This window comes from Pseudorca crassidens, chromosome 3 (assembly GCF_039906515.1).
Source record: "Pseudorca crassidens isolate mPseCra1 chromosome 3, mPseCra1.hap1, whole genome shotgun sequence".
Taxonomy (NCBI): domain Eukaryota; kingdom Metazoa; phylum Chordata; class Mammalia; order Artiodactyla; family Delphinidae; genus Pseudorca; species Pseudorca crassidens.
The window spans coordinates 29130294-29150047 of NC_090298.1; the positions used below are offsets into that span (position 1 = coordinate 29130294).

The window sequence follows — 19754 nt, forward strand, 5'->3', positions numbered from 1 at the left end:
CAAAAGAGGGAGTTTAGCAAGACGTGAACACAAGACAGCCAATTTGGGGCAACCTATGGTGCCAGTTAAGGCAAGAGGCCTTCTTAATTTGATACTAAGATTCCTCCTTTACTCTTCTCCCACTTAGAACAAAAACCTAATATTCTGCTTTGAAGAGATAATTTTTTTTCTTGGCAATCAATTATGAGGGCACTCTACAAAGCAAACTGATTTCAATGTCAGCCTGGAAACAATTTGCTCAAGAGTTTGGTCGGTAAGGGCATCTGAAAGAATAAGAATAATTAGGTATCTGATTCTGATGCTGAAAATGTGGAAACAGTGAGTGAGAACAGAAGGTGAGTACAGGGATGACTCTATGGAAATTTTATGCATTCAAGGCTCTGGGAAGTTATTTCAGTGCATTTATTTGCAGTTGACTTGATTTTATTTAAAAGCAAAAGAAAACTAAAAAAATCTCTGTCATTAATTATTACTCACACTCTGAAGGTCTTCCTAAGAAACATTTCCCTTAAATGGTCTTTAATTCGATTAAGTCAAATTGAACCCCTGATTCATTATAGTTATGTAATATAAGCTAATTTGTATGAGTTTCTAGTCCTAATGCCTGGAAAATCTGATAAATGATTCCACACACCCAGGAGTTTTTAGAGAAATATGACAAAAATCTCAAAACTTACGGATTGGCAGCCCATCCCACTGGGGAGTTCCATTTTGTAGAACCCTACATTTGTCAAGCCAAGTGTGTAAGGACTGCATCCATGGTAGGCTCCTCTGCAGACAGAAAACAGTGGGAGGACTGGGTTAAGTTTACTTTTCTATGATCACTGGCCTGTGGAACACTGGGTAGGACAAAAAAGGAAGTCCATGTAGGCTATTCAGGCTATGGCTCCTTACCATAAGCAGAGATGAAAGTGGGCCCAGTGTCATAGGGAAAAGTCATGAGCTTCTGGGGGTGCAGACCAATCGTTCACTATTTGGCATAGGTCATAGTCAATGCCATACCTTTTTTTAACTTTTATTTTTTAAAATTTTAATCTTTAATTTTTCTCTTATATTGGAGCATAGTTCATGAAAAACGTTGTGTGTTAGTTTCTGTACCACATCTTTAAAGTGAAAAAGCTATCATGTCACCTTCTTTTTAATTCCAGAGGAGAATCTATGACAAAACTGGAACTCCAAACTCTTGGTTACCTCGGTCAGGGACCCCTACCTTGGATCAGGCCAATTTGGATGGTGTTATCCAGACATAAAATTCATTTGACTGACCCTACCCTAAAATCTAAAATTAGAAAAACACCCCAGGAAAGCCCCTCTCCTGCTTTAGGCTATATTTTAAAGATAAACATGTAATATTGGGGTGAGTCAATGTTAAAGTTGAATGTTCCAAGGTGTGGTTACCTGAAAGAAATGATATCTGTGTTATTTGAGTGTGCTCTGGCCATCAGCATGGCTAGGTCATTGGCTTCTGAGCCACTGTTCATCAGGAAAATGACCTGGAGAAAAAAAAAGACACATGGTCATGAGACACATGATTACCCAATTCATTCGATATTGTTAAAAACAGTGTATCCCAGCCTCTGATTATTAAGGAGAGTTCCCTTCGTACCAGCAGTCCCGTCATTGAATTACTATATTAATTCTACAGCTATTCACTTAGCAGCTGCTAAGCACTAGAGATACAAAAATGACTAAGGGATTGTCGGAGTTGTGAAATATTCCAGATTTTCATTGGTTTTACCTGATTCTCTGCAAAGTGCTAAGATGGAGAGACTTGCTGAGACATACAGTGGTTAGTGGCTGAGGGGCTCTGAGGACCAGGTCTCTTGGTTCTTGAACCTGGACTGCCCCACCTGATTCTGAAGGCTTGAGACAAGGCAGGCTCCCAGAGGAGCCTGTTCGGTGTTTGTGAATGTTAAAACAAACGAGCAACAAACAAAAAAGTGCAGCTCATCCTGGTTGAAAGAAAGGGGAGAACTGAAGGGTACTGGATCCTCCAGGCTCGGGGACTGGGAGGCCAGGGCTGTGCCCTTGCAGGCTTCCTCGTCTCTACTCATCCATGAGTGTGTCTGCCCTGAACTGAGGTTGCAGCACTTGCAACGTCCTCCATCTCTTGTAGATAACATAGTAAATATGGTACCTAAATAATACAGGAAGATGATCATGATAGCTAACACCAGGTACGGCGCACTGTTCTAAATATGTATTAACTCATTGAATCCTGAAATGAAAACCTTGGCCAACATTTTAACATCTCAATTCAATCATTAATTCAATGATTCAATGATTAATTAATCATTAATCGTTAAAAAATTCAATATTTCAGACGCAGAAAAACATCTCATTTAGCAAAAATATCAAAGTGCATCTCAGACCAAATGAACTTAATGGTATATTAATTTTCTAAAAAAATGGCTCCACTTTTTGTTAAAGAAGAATGGTTAACCAACAAGGACCTACTGTGTAGCACAGGGAACTCTGCTCAATATTATGTAACAACCTAAATGGAAAAAGAATTTGAAAAAGAATAGATACATGGTTATGTATAACTGAATCACTTTGCTGGACGCCTGAAACTAACACAACATAGTTACGCAACTCTACTCCAGTATAAAATAAAAAGTTTAAAAAAAAAAGAAGAAATTCCAATGACTTTGCAGAGGGGCTGTGGAGCAAAGAGATGAAAACTTCCTGAGGAACACAGAGGAGAGTGTCAGGAAGCCTGGGGCTCCCGCTAAGTAATTTCTGCAAAGATGTGGTGGTGAGGAGAGTGACCAAGGAGAGGCAGATGTTTGGAACTGATGAAGTGAACATCGGCTGGTTTCACCAGTAATTCATCAATTCCTTTCTTCTCCTAGAGTGCTTTCCGATATGGCCACTAGCGCACTCATTTTGGACGTTCAAAGAACAGACCTGATTCCCACCCATACTCTCATTTCCTAAGCCAGCTTCCCTGAGATCATGAGACTCCTATCCCTTTGAACTGGAAGCATCAGACCTTCAGAGGTTCAGGAAGAAGCGCTGAAAGCTTCTCTGCATATTCGTGGATCGGAGGGTGGAAGAAGACGGCACTTGTGTGCCACAGGCGGCCAAGCTGCTTTTGTGCCACTGCGTTTACTTTCCTGGATAAACAGAAGAGCAGAGTTACCCACAGTGCCAGCGGGCATGTCCCTCCCAACACAACACAGGCCATTGAACTCAAACCCACGGCTATTTCTCAAAGAGTTTCAAGAGGCTGATTTCATCCCCACACAAGAAAGAGTTTCTCTAACCACCAGAGGTATCTGGCAATGCGATATGTTGCCTCAAAATGTAATGAATTCCTCACCAAGAGGAGTGTTCAAAAGGAGACTTATGCGCTGGGGATTTTATTTTATTTTTATTTATTTTTTTTAACATCTTTATTGGAGTATAATTGCTTTACAATGGTGTGTTAGTTTCTGCTTCACAACAAAATGAATCAGTTATATATATACGTATGTTCCCATATCTCTTCCCGCTTGCGTCTCCCTCCCTCCCACCCTCCCTATCCCACCCCTCCAGGTGGTCACAAAGCACCGAGCTGAACTCCCTGTGCTATGCGGCTGCTTCCCACTAGCTATCTGTCTTACGTTTGGTATTGTATATATGTCCATGCCTCTCTCTCGCTTTGTCACAATTTACGCTTCCCCCCTCCCCATATCCTCAAGTCCATTCTCTAGTGTGTGTCTTTATTCCTGTTTTACCCCTAGGTTCTTCATGACATTTTTTTTTCTTAAATTCCATGTATATGTGTTAGCATACGGTATTTGTCTCTCTCTTTCTGACTTACTTCACTCTGTATGACAGACTCTAGGTCTATCCACCTCATTACAATAGCTCAATTTCGTTTCTTTTTATGGCTGAGTAATATTCCATTGTATATATGTGCCACATCTTCTTTATCCATTCATCCGATGATGGACACTTAGGTTGTTTCCATCTCTAGGCTATTGTAAATAGAGCTGCAGTGAACATTTTGGTACATGACTCTTTTTGAATTATGGTTTTCTCAGGGTATATGCCCAGTAGTGGGATTGCTGGGTCATATGGTAGTTCTATTTGTAGTTTTTTAAGGAACCTCCATACTGTTCTCCACAGTGGCTGTATCAATTTACATTCCCACCAACAGTGTAAGAGGGTTCCCTTTGCTCCACACCCTCTCCAGCATTTATTGTTTCTAGATATTTTGATGATGGCCATTCTGACTGGTGTGAGATGATATCTCATTGTAGTTTTAATCTGCATTTCTCTAATGATTAGTGATGTTGAGCATTCTTTCATGTGTTTGTTGGCAGTCTGTATATCTTCTTTGGAGAAATGTCTATTTAGGTCTTCTGCCCATTTTTGGATTCAGTTGTTTGTATTTTTGATACTGAGCCCCATGAGCTGCTTATATATTTTGGAGATTAATCCTTTGTCAGTTGCTTCATTTGCAAATATTTTCTCCCATTCTGAGGGTTGTCTTTTGGTCTTGTTTATGGTTTCCCTTGCTGTGCAAAAGTTTTGAAGTTTCATTAGGTCCCATTTGTTTATTTTTGTTTTTATTTCCATTTCTCTAGGAGGTGGGTCAAAAAGGACCTTGCTGTGATTTATGTCATAGAGTGTCCTGTCTATGTTTTCCTCTAAGAGTTTGATAGTTTCTGGCCTTACATTTAGGTCTTTAATCCATTTTGAGCTTATTTTTGTGTATGGTGTTAGGGAGTGATCTAATTTCATACTTTTACATGTAGCTGTCCAGTTTTCCCAGCACCACTTATTGAAGAGGCTGTCCTTTCTCCACTGTACAATCCTGCCTCCTTTATCAAAGATAAGGTGACCATATGTGCGTGGATTTATCTCTGGGATTTCTATCCTGTTCCATTGATCTATATTTCTATTTTTGTACCAGTACCATACTGTCTTGATTACTGTAGATTTGTAGTATAGTCTGAAGTCAGAAAGCCTGATTCCTCCAGCTCCATTTTTCATTCTCAAGATTGCTTTGGCTGTTCGGGGTCTTTTGTGATTCCATGCAAATTGTGAAATTTTTTGTTCTAGTTCTGTGAAAAATGCCAGTGGTAGTTTGATAGGGATTGCACTGAATCTGTAGATTGCTTTGGGTAGAAGATTCATTTTCACAATGTTGATTCTTCCAATCCAAGAACATGGTATATCTCTCCATCTATTTGTATCATCTTTAATTTCTTTCATCAGTGTCATATTATTTTCTGCATACAGGTCTTTTGTCTCCTTAGGTAAGTTTATTCCTAGATATTTTATTCTTTTTCTTGCGATGGTAAATGGGAGTGTTTTCTTGATTTCACTTTCAGATTTTTCATCATTAGTGTATAGGAATGCAAGAGATTTCTGTGCATTAATTTTGTATCCTGCTACTTTACCAAATTCATTGATTAGCTCTAGTAGTTTTCTGGTAGCATCTTTAGGATTCTCTATGTATAGTATCATGTCATCTGCAAATAGTGACAGCTTTACTTCTTCTTTTCTGATTTGGATTCCTTTTATTTCCTTTTCTTCTCTGATTGCTGTGGCTAAAACTTCCAAAACTGTGTTGAATAAGAGTGGTGAGAGTGAGCAACCTTGTCTTCTTCCTGATCTTAGTGGAAATGCTTTCAGTTTTTCACCATTGAGGACAATGTTGGCTGTGGGTTTGTCATATATGGCCTTTATTATGTTGAGGAAAGTTCTCTCTATGCCTACTTTCTGCAGGGTTTTTATCATAAATGGGTGTTGAATTTTGTCAAAAGCTTTCTCTGCATCTATTGAGATGATCATATGGTTTTTCTCCTTCAATTTGTTAATATGGTGTATCACATTGATTGATTTGCGTATATTGAAGAATCCTTGCATTCCTGGTATAAACCCCACTTGATCATGGTGTATGATCCGTTTAATGTGCTGTTGGATTGTGTTTGCTAGTATTTTGTTGAGGATTTTTGCATCTGTATTCATCAGTGATATTGGCCTGTAGTTTTCTTTCTTTGTGACATCCTTGTCTGGTTTTGGTATCAGGGTGATGGTGGCCTTGTAGAATGAGTTTGGGAGTGTTCCTCCCTCTGCTATATTTTGGAAGATTTTGAGAAGGATAGGTGTTAGCTCTCTTCTAAATGTTTGATGGAATTCACCTGTGAATCCATCTGGTCCTGGGCTTTTGTTTGTAGGAAGATTAAAATTTTAATCACAGTTTCAACTTCAGTGCTTGTGATTGGTCTGTTTATATTTTCTATTTCTTCCTGGTTCAGTCTCAGGAGGTTGTGCTTTCTAAGAATTTGTCCATTTCTTCCAGGTTGTCCATTTTATTGGCATATAGTTGCTTGTTGTAATCTCTTATGATCCTTTGTATTTCTGCAGTGTCAGTTGTTACTTCTTCTTTTTCATTTCTAATTCTATTGATTTGAGTCTTCTCCCTTTTGTTCTTGATGAGTCTGGCTAATGGTTTATCAATTTTGTTTATCTTCTCAAGGAACCAACTTTTAGTTTTATTGAGCTTTGCTATCATTTCCTTCATTTCTTTTTCATTTATTTCTGATCTGATCTTTATGATTTCTTTCCTTCCGCTAACTTTGGGGTTTTTCTATTGTTCTTTCTCTAACTGCTTTAGGTGTAAGGTTAGGTTGTTTAGTCGAGATGTTTCCTGTTTCTTAAGGTAGGATTTTATTGCTATAAACTTCCCTCTTAGAACTGTTTTTGCTGCATCCCATAGATTTTGGGTCGTCGTGTCTCCATTGTCATTTGTTTCTAGGTATTTTTTGATTTCCTGTTTGATTTCTTCAGTGATCACTTCGTTATTAAGTAGTGTATTGTTTAGCCTCCATGTGTTTGTATTTTTTACAGATCTTTTCCTGTAATTGATATCTAGTCTCATAGCGTTGTGGTCGGAAAAGATACTTGATACAATTTCAATTTTCTTAAATTTACCAAGACTTGATTTGTGACCCAAGATATGATCTATCTTGGAGAATGTTCCATGAGCACTAGAGAAAAATGTGTATTCTGTTGTTTTTGGATGGAATGTCCTATAAATATCAATTAAGTCCATCTTTTTTAATGTGTCATTTAAAGCTTGCATTACCTTATCTATTTTCATTTTGGATCATCTGTCCATTGGTGAAAGTGGGGTGTTAAAATCCCCTATTGTGATTGTGTTACTGTCAATTTCCCCTTTTATGGCTGTTAGCATTTGCCTTATGTATTCAGGTGCTCCTATGTTGGGTGCATAAGTATTTACAATTGTTATATCTTCTTCTTGAATTGATCCCTTGATCATTATGTAGTGTTCTTATTGTCTCTTGTAATAGTCTTTATTTTAAAGTCTCTTTTATCAGAGATGCGTATTGCTACTCCAGGTTTCTTTTTATTTCCATTTGCATGGAATATCTTTTTCCATCCCCTCACTTTCAGTCTGTATGTGTCCCTAGGTCTGAAGTGGGTCTGTTGTAGACAGCACATATGTGGGTCTTGTTTTTGTATCCATTCAGCCAGTCTATGTCTTTTGGTTGGAGCATTTAATCCATTTACATTTAAGGTAGTTATTGATATGTATGTTCCTATTACCATTTTCTTAATTGTTTTGGGTTTATTATTGTAAGTCTTTTCCTTCTCTTGTGTTTCCTGCCTAGAGAAGTTGCTTTAGCATTTGTTGTAGAGCTGGTTTGGTGGTGCTGAATTCTCTTAGTTCTTGGTTGTCTGTAAAGGTTTTAATTTCTCTTTTGAAACTGAATGAGATCCTTGCTGAGTAGAGTAATCTTGATTGTAGGTTTTTCCCTTTCATCTTGTTAAATATGTCCTGCCAGTCCCTTCTGGTTTGCAGTTTCTGCTGAAAAATCAGCTGTTAACCTTATGGGGATCCCCTTGTATGTTATTTGTTGCTTTTCCCTTGCTGCTTTTAATATTTTTTGTTTGTATTTAACTTTTGACAGTTTGATTAATATGTGTCTTGGTGTGTTTCTCCATGGATTTATCCTGTATAGGACTCTCTGCACTTCCTGGACTTGATTGACTATTTCCTTTCCCATATTAGGGATGTTTTCAAGTATAATCTCCTCAAGTATTTTCTCAGTCCCTTTTTTTTTTTCTCTTCGTCTGGGACCGCTATAATTCGAATGTTGGTTTGTTTAATGTTGTCCCAGAGGTCTCTGAGACTGTCCTCAATTCTTTTCATTCTTTTTTCTTAATTCTGGTCTGTGATAGTTATTTCTCCTATTTTATCTTCTAGGTCACTTGTCTTTCTTCTGCCTCAGTTATTTTGCTCTTGATTCCTTCTAGAGAATTTTTAATTTCATTTATTGTGTTGTTCATCATTGTTTGTTTGCTCTTTAATTCTTCTAGGTCCTTGGTAAACGTGTCTTGTATTTTCTCCATTCTATTTCCAAGATTTTGGATCACCTTTACTATCATTACTCTGAATTCTTTTTCAAGTAGACTGCCTATTTCCTCTGCATTTGTTTGGTCTGGTGGGTTTTTGCCTTGCTCCTTTATCTGCTGTGTATTTCTCTGTCTTCTCATTTTGCTTAAGTTACTGTGTTTGGGGTCTCCTTTTCACAGCCTGCAGGTTCATCGTTCCTGTTGTTTTTGGTGTCTGCCCTCAGTGGGTAAGGTTGGTTCAGTGGGTAGTGTAGGCTTTCTGGTGGAGGGGCCTGGTGCCTGTGTTCTGGTGGATGAGGCTGGATCTTGTCTTTCTGGTGGGCAGGACCACGTCTGGTGGTGTGTTTTAGGGTGTCCATGAGCTTATTATGATTTTAGGCAGCTTGTTTGCTAATGCATCAGTTTGTGTTCCTGTCTTGGTAGTTGTTTGGCATGGGGTGTCCAGCACTGTAGCTTGCTGGTTGTTGAGTGGAGCTGGGTCTTAGCGTTGAGATGGAGATCTCTGGGAGAGCTTTTGACGTGTGTTATAACATGGAGCTGGGAGGTCTTTGGTAGACCAGTGTCCTGAACTCACCTCTCCCACCTCCTAGGCTCAGGCCTGACACCTGGCAGGAGCACCAAGACCCTGTCAACCATATGGCTCAGAAGAAAATGGAGAGAAAAAAAAGAAAGAAAGAAGGAAATAAAATAAAGTTATTAAAATAAAAAATTATTAAAAATTATAAAATTAAAAGTAATAAAAACAAAGAAAGAAGAGAGCAACCAAACCAATAAACAAATCTACCAATGATAATAAGCTCTAAATACTAAACTAAGATATACATAAAACCAGAAACAAATTAGATGCAGAAAGCAAACCCCAAGTCTACAGTTGCTCCTAAAGTCCACCTCCTCAATTTGGGATGATTCATTGTCTATTCAGGTATTCCACAGATACAGGGTACATCAAGTTGATTGTGGAGCTTTAATCCGCTGCTTCTGAGGCTGCTGGGAGAGATTTCCCTTTCTCTTCTTTGTTCTCACAGCTCCCAGGGGCTCAGCTTTGGATTTGGCCCTGCCTCTGCATGTAGGTTGCTGGAGGGCGTCTGTTTTTCGCTCAGACAGGATGGGGTTAAAGGAGCCGCTGATTCGGGGGCTCTGGCTCACTCAGGCCGGGGGGGGCGGGGCACGGAGGGCGGGGCGAGCCTGCAGCGGCAGAAGCCGGCGTGACGTTGCACCATCCTGAGGCGCGCCGTGCGTTCTCCCGGGGAAGTTGTCTCTGGATCCCGGGACCCTGGCAGTGGCGGGTTGTACAGGCTCCCCGGAAGGGGGTTGTGGATAGTGACCTGTGCTCGCACACAGGCTTCTTGGTGGCGGTAGCAGCATCCTTAGCGTCTCATACCCGTCTCTGGGGTCCACGCTTTTAGCCGCGGCTCGTGCCCGTCTCCGGAGCTCCTTTAAGCAGCGCTCTTAATCCCCTCTCCTCGCGCACCAGGAAACAAAGAGGGAAGAAAACGTCTCTTGCCTCTTCGGCAGGTCCAGACTTTTCCCTGGACTCCCTCCCGGCTAGCCGTGGTGCACTAACCCCCTGCAGACTGTGTTCACGCTGCCAACCCCAGTCCTCTCGCGGCGCTCCGACCAAAGTCCGAGCCTCAGCTCCCAGCCCCGCCCGCCCCGGCGGGTGAGCAGACAAGCCTCTCGGGCTGGTGAGTGCCGGTCGGCCCTGATCCTCTGTGCAGGAATCTGTCCGCTTTGCCCTCCGCACCCCTGTGGCTGCGCTCTCCTCCACGGCTCCGAAGCTTCCCCCCTCCTCCACCCACAGTCTTCGCCCGTGAAGGGGCTTCCTAGTGTGTGGAAACCTTTCCTCCTTCACAGCTCCCTCCCACTGGTGCAGGTCCCGTTCCTATTCTTTTGTCTCTGTTTATTCTTTTTTCTTTGGCCCTACCCAGGTACGTGGGGAGTTTCTTGACTTTTGGGAAGTCTGAGGTGTTCTGCCAGCGGTCAGTGGGTGTTCTGTAGGAGTTGTTCCACATGTAGATGTATTTCTGGTGTATCTGTGGGGAGGAAGGTGATCTCCGCGTCTTACTCCTCCACCATCTTGAAGTGCCCCTCTTAACTGAGGTTCTGAATCACGAACATGATCATTAGCCTGTTTATCGTATATTTTTCTGGCGTGAAAATCCCAGAATTTTAAGCATACTCACGGGTGGCAGTGACCAACACTGACAGTGACAATCCCAGAAAAGAAGTCCAGGTATCTGTTTCCTTCATAATCAAAGAGCCACTCCATGTGCCCCTGGTGGAGCAACAAGGGCTCTGAGAAATAGGCCGTCAGCACCGGAGAAAGATGTTGCTTGTGGATCTCCAGGACTCGATTATAGGCAAGGGACTGTAGGTAGGCAAGATTTAAGCATTTAACATCTTCCTTATCCCCACATTGCTTAAAACATCACTAGCAGGTCCATATAGCAGTGCCTGGCCTCCCACCACCCTGGCACAGGGCTGCTACCCTTGCTCATCAGGGCAGCTATTTTCCCAGTGACCTCCTTGTGGGACAGACACCCAGGTCCTTCCTCTCAAGTGGAGGAAATTATTCATGTGGCCCTTTAATCCCTTTGTAGATCAAACATGGAGAAGGGGGCTGGAATTTTCTACCTCTCAATGGAAAGCCTTGGCTTTGAGTTAATTCTAGCTGTGAAAAAAAGTAAAAGACGTTGGAAGTAAATGTCTGAAGTAATGTTTTTTTTTTTTTAAGAATAAAAGAATTGGGCTTCCCTGGTGGCACAGTGGTTGGGAGTTCGCCTGCCGATGCAGGGGCCACGGGTTCGTGCCCCGGTCCGGGAGGATCCCACATGCCGCGCAGCGGCTGGGCCCGTGAGCCATGGCTGCTGAGCCTGCGCTTCCAGAGCCTGTGCTCCGCAACGTGAGAGGACATAACAGTGAGGCCCGCATACCGGAAAAAAAAAAAAAGAAAAAAAAAGCAGAAAAAAACAAACAATGAAGTGCTTGTGGTGTTTATGTCTTTAATTACAAAGCCTCTGTCCTATAGTTCTCCTCTCCGTGGGTCCCTCCTGACTCTATTAATTCTACAATTTCTAACTTATGAATATTATGTAGGATGAAGGGGTGTTGGGGAGAGAGGGAGACAGAGACACAGAGAGAGAGAGAGAGAGAATGAGTCCAATATTTATTAGCCTGAGAGCAAAATGACAACTTTATATTTTTTGGTGGAGGACTCAGGAAGGTCAGGTTATGCATTGACATATGAGAGAGAATAAAATGTGAGCCTTCACATTTGTGATCTATGTATTTCTTTGTGTGTGTGCATCTATGCCTACATCCCTGGGATACATATATTGTCATGGACAGTCTCTTCCTTGTATTCTCTGTCTCCTTCTGTTTTGTCTCTCCATCTCTGCCTCTGTCTGTCTCTGTCTCACACACACACCAACTCCTGCAATGCCACTGAATGGGGTGAGAGTTCAGATGCTCCCAGTGACTTAAGGGATAGGACATCTGAGACGGATGGCTCAGTGGCAGGCAGGGCCGTCTGTGGGTCCTTCTTGAGGAAGCAACTACTTGAGGCCTCCCAGGAAGAACCACCTCGCTGGGGTATTCCCAAAGCTCTTACTCTCACCTGGTATCTTTCAGGTGTGAAGTCACACGGAGGCATGCTGGGCTTTGTATGAAGACCGAGCTTGGTTACAGAGGTCCAGAAAGCACCTGCTGAAAGTGAAGTGAAGTGAAGTGTTAGTGTCCTCAGCTAAACATCACACAGGCACGTTCGTAAAAATCATCTATAGTTACCTGAATCAAAGTCCTGAGGCACTTTTGTTAATTTCTTATTTAAATCAGCCTTTGGATTTAAAACTGAGGTATCTTTTTTTTTTTTTTTTACAGCTCAGAAAGAGTTTTACTCACAAGGCAGCCAAGCGAGGAGACTGGACGACAAGTCTCAGAACTGCCTCCCCAGTTGGGATATTTATGGAATAAGCAGGGTGGTCTTAGATGTGGGGAAAGGTCATCGCAGGTAGGGAAGGAGGTGAGGTAATTGGTGCTCTGCGCAGGTGCATCTCAGTTACGAAGTCTGCATATTCAAAACGGAGGCAATGAGCGGCATGGATGGTGGAGTTTTCCAGCCTCTGACGTCACCAGGCCAGTGAGCGCAGGCCCCAAACTGAGGTATATTAATAATGAATTTTCTTAAACAACAAGGTCCTACTGCACTGCACAGGGAACTATATTCAATATCCTGTGATAAATCATAATGGAAAAGAATATGTAAAAGAATATATGTGTATAACTGAGTCACTGCAGTACAGCAGAAATTAACACAACATTGTAAATCAACTATGCTTCAATAAAATTAAAAATTAATGAATTTTCTGGAGAAAAAAAGGGAGGTCCTCTCAAATCTAGTCAGGAAAGGCACAGAGGATACGGGGGAAGTCATGGTTTCTCCCACCTGGGTCCCTCACAAGCCTGGGAAGTTCCTCCCTCTGCTGCCTGTATGGACTGTAATTCTCTGTTCCGTTCAAACTTCTGCCAGGGCCGGGGGTTGCAGGCGTCCATTCTCTGTCAATAGAGGTGCTTTCTAAGCTTTGACTTTCCTAGTCCCTGAATCCCCGTGCCTAGCCCAGTTCCCAGTACTGGGTTGGCTCCAATAAACAAAGAACAAATGGCTTTTGACTATTCTTGTAGAGCATGAGGAGAGAGAGGTGCTAGGCCATGTACTATGATAATGAATACATGCAAGGAGATCTGGAAGACAAAACCTTCCTGTAAAACACAACTTGAAGTCCACGACAACACAAGACCGTGGCAAAGAAAAGATAAGCTGGGCCAGAGGAATCATTAAATATTTGGAGCTAGAAGGAAGCTTAGATTTTTTTTGTGTGTGTGGGGGGGTCAAAATGCTCATTTTATAGATGTAGAAACCAGCCTAAAGTGGTAAATTAATTTGTTTAAGATCACCAAGCTAGTTAGCTGCAGAACAAGAACAAAACTCCCAGTTTCTGACTCCCAGCCTGGTACCGTTTCGCTCATTCACTGGCCACCTCCATCCTCCTCTGCCAGTACAGATCTTGACCTCTCTATAGCAGTGGGATGGAATAATAGAATCAGAGAAAATTGGAGCTGGAAGAGCTATCTAGAAACCTTATAAGTACTCTTAGAAAAGAATGCTGCTAATTTTTAGGATTCAAGGTCAGTATCGAGAAAATTTTACAGGTGGAGAGAGCTGAGGAAATGATGTCTCTTGTTCAGCATGAAGGTTTGAATCCATGGATGTAGTGTTGGTGTTTTGTGTGGCTATAAAGTCACCCTCCTGAGAAACACAATGAGCAATTGTGTTTTTAAATGAATCTGGAAAGTAATGACACTGACTCTCTTTCTTTCAGAGAAAACTCATCCACTTTTCTGCTCTAAATAATCACAAATGTTGTTCATTTGCTCTTACTTTAAAAGCAAGTTGCTTTTGGCTATCCACACATAGAAATGACCCAAAAAATAATGGCTAAGTTTTCTGAGAATTCCACATTTTCAAAAGCTTTTCATTGTGTCTCTCTACATTAGTTACTGTTCTGATATGGGGGAAAAAGTTCTGAGTGTTTCTAAGAATTCGAATTCTCTTCACTCCCACAGTCTCATTTTCCTTTCTGCAAAATTGGAGTTACCCATTGAGGAGGCTGAAAGGTCTCTTGACTCCAAAGTTACAGGAAATTATGAAAGTAGTCTGGAGGGGGAAGAAAGAGAGTTGGAAAAATTTGATAAAGAAAAGCTTGAATTTTAAATGGTCAAGTTAGGTATATTCATTCATGCATTTGTTTGTTCACCAAACTGATAGGAATTTGATGGCTGAATGAGGGCTCAAAATGAAATACATAAAATTCTGCTCTCAGGAAGGATGGAAGGAAGGAAGATTAGCAAGCAAGTAGGAAAAATAATAAGTCAGTAAGTGAAATAAGTCTCGATTACATCTCACACTTGTATGTGGAATCCAAAAAATGAAACAAATGAATGACTATAACAAAACAGAAACAGACTCACAGATATAGAGAACAAACTAGTGGTTACCAGTGGGGAGAGGGATCAGGGGGAGGGGCAAGGTAGGGGGAGGGGATGAAGAGGTACAACTACTATGTATAAAATAAATAAGGTACAAGGATATATTGTACAGCACAGGGCATAAAGCCAGTATTTCATAATAACTTTAAATGGAGTATATCTATAAAAATATTGAATCACTATGTTGCACACGTGAAGTTAATATAGTATTGTCAGTCAACTGTACTCTGATAAAAAAAAGGAAAAAAGTCTAGACAACATCTTCAAACAGCTGAAAACCTCTCTCACTAAATAATCCAAACTCAAAAATAACAGTACATATAATAGTTGATTGACAAAAAGAAAGAAAATGCTTCCGTTTTCATTATTTGCTGGAAGAAATTCAAACCTAAACATGTTGATGGTTGCCTGCATTCTTTATTCAAAATAGCCTATGTTTTGAGGATGACATAGAGTTGAGGTTGATAAAGCTTCTCTTGGGCTCCTGGAAATTGTGTGTGCGCGTGTGTGCAGCTGCCTGTTTGCACGCCTGGGGCCCGGGAGTGTGGGGCTAGTGGTGGTGGGGAGAAGACAGCACCAAGGGGGTCGGGGAAGGGAGAACTGAAATATGGGTTCATAAAACTTAGTCCCACGTCTATTTCAGCATAGGAATTTTTTTGTCTCTCTTTGATCATTTTGGCTGGTCTGATGTTGCCTTTTTAAGCCTGATGCTGAACGTGGATGACAGCTAATGATTTTCATTAAATTCATCAACTTCCACTCAATTCATTTGAACAACTCGACATTTAAAGGTGGCATTTGGGGTGGGGAGGGGGAGGAATGAATTAGGAGCATAGGATTAATAGATACACGTCACTATATGTAAAATAGCTAAACAACAGGGATTTACTGTATAGCACAGGGAACTATATTCAATATCTTGTAATAATCTGTAATGGAAAGGAATCTGAAAAAAAAGATACATGTATAACTGAATCACCTTGCTGTACACCTGAAACTTATACAATATTGTAAACCAGCTCTACTTCAAATAAAAAGATGGTTTGGTTTGGAGACCACCACCACTCTTGCCAAGCTGGTAACTAGATTTAATTTTCCGGCTGCCTAATTCTCACCAACAGAGTTCCACAACAGACCAGTCACCTTAGCTCTGTGTTCTTTCCCCCAAAATCATAGTATCAAACAGTGAAAACCTGTTGGGCAAGGTAAGTGAGAGAAATCCGTGTCTGTAGGCATTTGAAAATTCTAGGGGAAATTCTCTTTGTAATGACGAAGATTTTTCTAATATCCACAACCAACTTTCAACACAGGGTGGGTATTTGTTAAGAGCCTGTGACTCTTTCAAATAAAAAAAAGGTTATAAAATATTTGAAAATACACAATGGGCATACCTGATAGAATATCAAGGGAATTTATTAAAGTGCTAATGTTGCCTTATTTCTGCATAGCATATTAGGTCACTTTAAAAAAGCTTGTCACTTTGGGTATCTCATCTGATACACGGGCTAGCCAGCGAGTTAGGAGAAGAAGATTTTATCACTCACCTTAGAGCTGAGGCCGTGATTAAAGTGAGGTGTTCGCAGTTTTGAGGTCCCACCCTCACCCCCCGTGGGGCTGAGGGCCTGAGGCCACCTCCTTTCTCCCTTCATAAACTGCCCCACAGTCTGCAGGAAGTTACGGAGGATGCTCATCCTTGATTGAACTGTGTGCTCTAAGTGACCGGATAATAATACCAGCTGCCTGTCTCCCGCCAGGGAAGCCAAGGGTAGGACGTGAGACCTCTGAAGGTCTCACATCTGAATCGGATGTCCCTGATTCTGGATCTGAAGTCTTGAGCAAAGGACCTGGATGGAGGGAGTAGCTGGAGGTCCTCATTAGAGCCATGATGTGCTTCCGAGGCTGTTCCTGCCTGGAGTTCCTGCTGTTTCCATGGGGCTTTCCCTGGTATCTTTGCAAGTCCAGTCCTGCTCACCTCCTCACCTTCCTATTGATTCTTATAGCCCCTCCCACCTTCCCTCTGTATCCTTCCAATAAATGTCCTTTTCCCTAAGTAAACCAGGGCCAATTGCCATTGTTCACCAGCAAGAGCTCTGCCTGATTCCCAGGCTGGTGGCGGCATCCATCCTTTGGTACCTTGGGGAGCAGGCCTTCTCTGAGGCCCTCCTGGCCCTCCACTGGGCTTAGGTCAGTCCGCAGATGGCAGCAAGGATGGCCTGGAGGGGCAGGCGGGACACCTACCCTTAGGGCTAATTTGAATGTTTTTCTTAGAAAAGGCTTTGCAGGAGGCTTGGGGTGTTTCTCAGGTGGAAATGGGTGTTATTTGCAATCCACTTGCCCTCCTGTGCACCCCTCCTTGTGGGAGAGAAGGCAGGTGATAGCACCATGGTATGTTTGAGCATACACCCCACCTGCCTAGACATGTTATAAATTTAATAATCTTTAGCTAATTAGTAAGAAAGAAGGCATGGCTGAGATATTTTCTCCATTCTTTTATCCTGAAAGCAAATTGCTTCTGTAACTTTGTGGACATGGTCAGCCTAAAGTGATTGTGCCTATCAAACAGAGGTAAGGCTGGACATTGTATGCACACATACACCACATAATATACATGCAGGTGTTCTACAAGGATTGTGACATACTCTTTTTCTTTGGCTGCACCACGCGGCACGTGGGATCTCAGTTCCCCAACCAGGGATTGAACCCTCGCCCCCTGCAGTGGAAGCTCGGAGTCCTAACCACTGGACCGCCAGGGAAGTCCGGCGACACATTTTTATTTTTGCATATCTGACAGCTTTCAACACCAGGTGATCTTCCTGTCTAACGTGGCCCCTGCCTCCCCCTCCACCCATTTTAGTTTTCTATTGCCTCACCACGATTTGGTTTGATTTACAGCATGTATCTCGACTGGATTTCATCTTTTACATATTTACCTGTTTATCTGTTTATGCTCAGTCTCCCCCACTGGGATACGTAAGGGCTGAGATTTTGTTTTGCTCAGGTGTGTGGTAGGTGCTCACATACTTATTGCCTAATGTCTATTTGCACCCCGCAGATTCTTAAGAAGGGTGTGTTCAATGAGTGTGTGTTTGGATGACAAGCAAGCAGGGAGGTAATTAGGACAGTAGGTAAGAAAGTAGAAGCCAAGTCCCGAAGGTTTTGGAAAGACCAGGTAAAAAGTATGACATCCATGTCTACGTGTGCTGGGTTTTCAGGATTACTTTCCCCCTGTAGTGTCCTTGGTGGAGCCAAGTGAAGGGGTCCTCAGTGAGCTGATCAAGATCTCTAGGCACCGAGCCTCACCTGCCATTTCCCGTCCCCTGCTCCCACCATCAGCCCAGCTCCACAACCCTCAGGACAGGGGTAGGAAAGGGGGAGAGGCAGCAGAGAGGGCATTTTCTCTTACTTTGTCAACAACCGGTACTTTTAGGGTAGCGTCCTCTTCACTAAGCATAAGAATCTGGGTATAATTCTAGCTCCTTCTCAGGAAATGCTGGAGTTAAATAGTGTTCTGGCGAAAGACCCATGACTGGGGGAAAAGACAAATCCAAAAGGGTGGGTAAGAAAGGGCCTGATGGAATCGCTCTGACGTTGGAGCCAGACAGACCTGGCTTTGAACCCCAAGTTGTCACTTCTATATTTCTGCCTTTGACCAAATTTCTTAATTATCCTTTATTCTTCTGTCTCCTCATCTGTGAAATGGGATAATAGTACTCCCTAAGAAGTTTGGTTGAAGATGAGAGGAGATAATGCATTTAAAGCATCAGATATGTATTACGTTTCAAAGAATTGCAATTGTTAAGGGGGAAGAAAGCAAATGGAAGAGGAAGGAAGGAGATAGGAAAAGGAAAGATGAGGAGAGAATGAAGATAAAATTGATCATGATGGGCAGTGCAAAAGGGTCTTCTGTGTTTGTTCGGGGTCTGTGGGGCACAGGATCCCACTATGACACATCAGTGTGCAAAGTCCTACTTACGCCCGAGTTTGCAGCAGGGAAATTGGTGAGGAGGTGGTAGGCTCCTAGTGAAACAAGATAGATGTGAAAAATCAGGAACACAAAGGCACATGAAGCCACCACCAGACCTGGCTACCCCGGGTCTCTTCCTGCTGGAGAAAGAGGAAAGTCTGAGTGGAAGAAGAGGACTCAGGGTTTAGACCTGGCTTCAGTGGCTTTGGGTAAATGACTACACTTCTCTGAGGCTGTTTCCTGGTTAGTAATTGAGGGGGTGGTACCACTTTCCGGAGGCCTGGCGGCAATTTGTGTAGATGCTTTATGTTTTTTAAAACAGTTATCCTCAAACATCTGTACACTACAGTTAATACTTTATTATTTTGAATTGCTTTCTTTTTCTTTCTTCTTTATGTTACCGCGACTGTTTTTGTTTTGAAATTGTGTATAGTCAGGTTTTATTATCCATGAATTTCATTTCAGGACAAAAGGAAGCATTAGGAAATATTGGACAGGAGAAGGGGGCACTGGGTCTGACAAGGTGAGGTCTAGCTCACAGGTCTTAGTGGACTTGTCTCTAAGACCCTATCCGGGTCTAACATTCCAGAATTCCAGAGCTCAGCCCTTCCCCTCTCGCTGACCCTCTGCTGACCCACGTCCCTCTGGTTTCCACTCACCTTTGGGGGAAGGGCATGTCTTGGGAGTCCTGGGAGTTGAGGTCTCCAGGTACAAAGCTCTCAGCAAATGTCTCCAGGCTAGAGTCATCTCTCCCAGTCAGGGAGCAAATCCCCGTGGAAGCAGGTCTGAGGAAGGGCTCCACTGCTCACTGACCAGCTGGACTTTGAGATTAGGACGGAAGGGGAGGAGCTGACCGAGGGGTTACTGCTTCCACTTCCAGTGGGTCCCAAAGAGAGAGAAAGAGAAAGCGAGTGGGAGAGAGGGAAGGAGGGAGGGAGGGAGGGAGAGAGAAAAGAGGAGGCAGGCAGATAGGCAAAGCAAGGGGTCTTCTGGCTATTTTGCTAGTTTTATGTCCCATCGGGGTCTCATCAGGATGAGAGTCTCTCTGCGGAAGGGTGGTGATGGGCCTGGGGGAAGGGTCAGGATATAGTTGCAGGGGTCAGAGACTTAGAAAGGAGAGGAGTGAAAAAGAGAGAGAGAAGGAAGATATCCGTGAATTAAATGGGTAAAGACACTGGTTTTCGTACTGGGGGTCTTGAAGGAAGACAAGAGGCATAATGGGGAAGGAGGTAGTCCACGGGAAAGGAGAAGGGCACCAAAAAGCTAGGGACGGCTCTGGACAGCTGCGTATCCCCTTAGGTATCTGAATAAGGCAAGAAGGTGAGAGCTGAGGAGTTAGGGTGCTTTATTTCTATTATGTTTTAAT

At 42.5% G+C, this 19754-nt stretch overlaps 1 protein-coding gene across 4 annotated transcripts in view; it reads right to left on the reverse strand.

Annotated features, from left to right (window-relative positions):
* AGXT2 (alanine--glyoxylate aminotransferase 2) overlaps positions 1-19209 on the reverse strand; it is a 45072-nt gene extending 25863 nt beyond the window's left edge. For all 4 annotated transcript variants that reach the window (XM_067730057.1, XM_067730055.1, XM_067730054.1 and 1 more), the window contains exons 1-6: positions 19048-19209; positions 11996-12084; positions 10563-10747; positions 2996-3119; positions 1399-1493; positions 678-771 (exon numbers count right to left, since the gene is read on the reverse strand). In XM_067730057.1, coding sequence (XP_067586158.1) covers positions 678-771; positions 1399-1493; positions 2996-3119; positions 10563-10747; positions 11996-12084; positions 19048-19135 — 675 coding nt within the window. In that variant the 5' untranslated portion in view covers positions 19136-19209. The remainder of the gene's footprint in view (positions 1-677; positions 772-1398; positions 1494-2995; positions 3120-10562; positions 10748-11995; positions 12085-19047) is intronic.
* Positions 19210-19754: the final 545 nt, after the last annotated feature.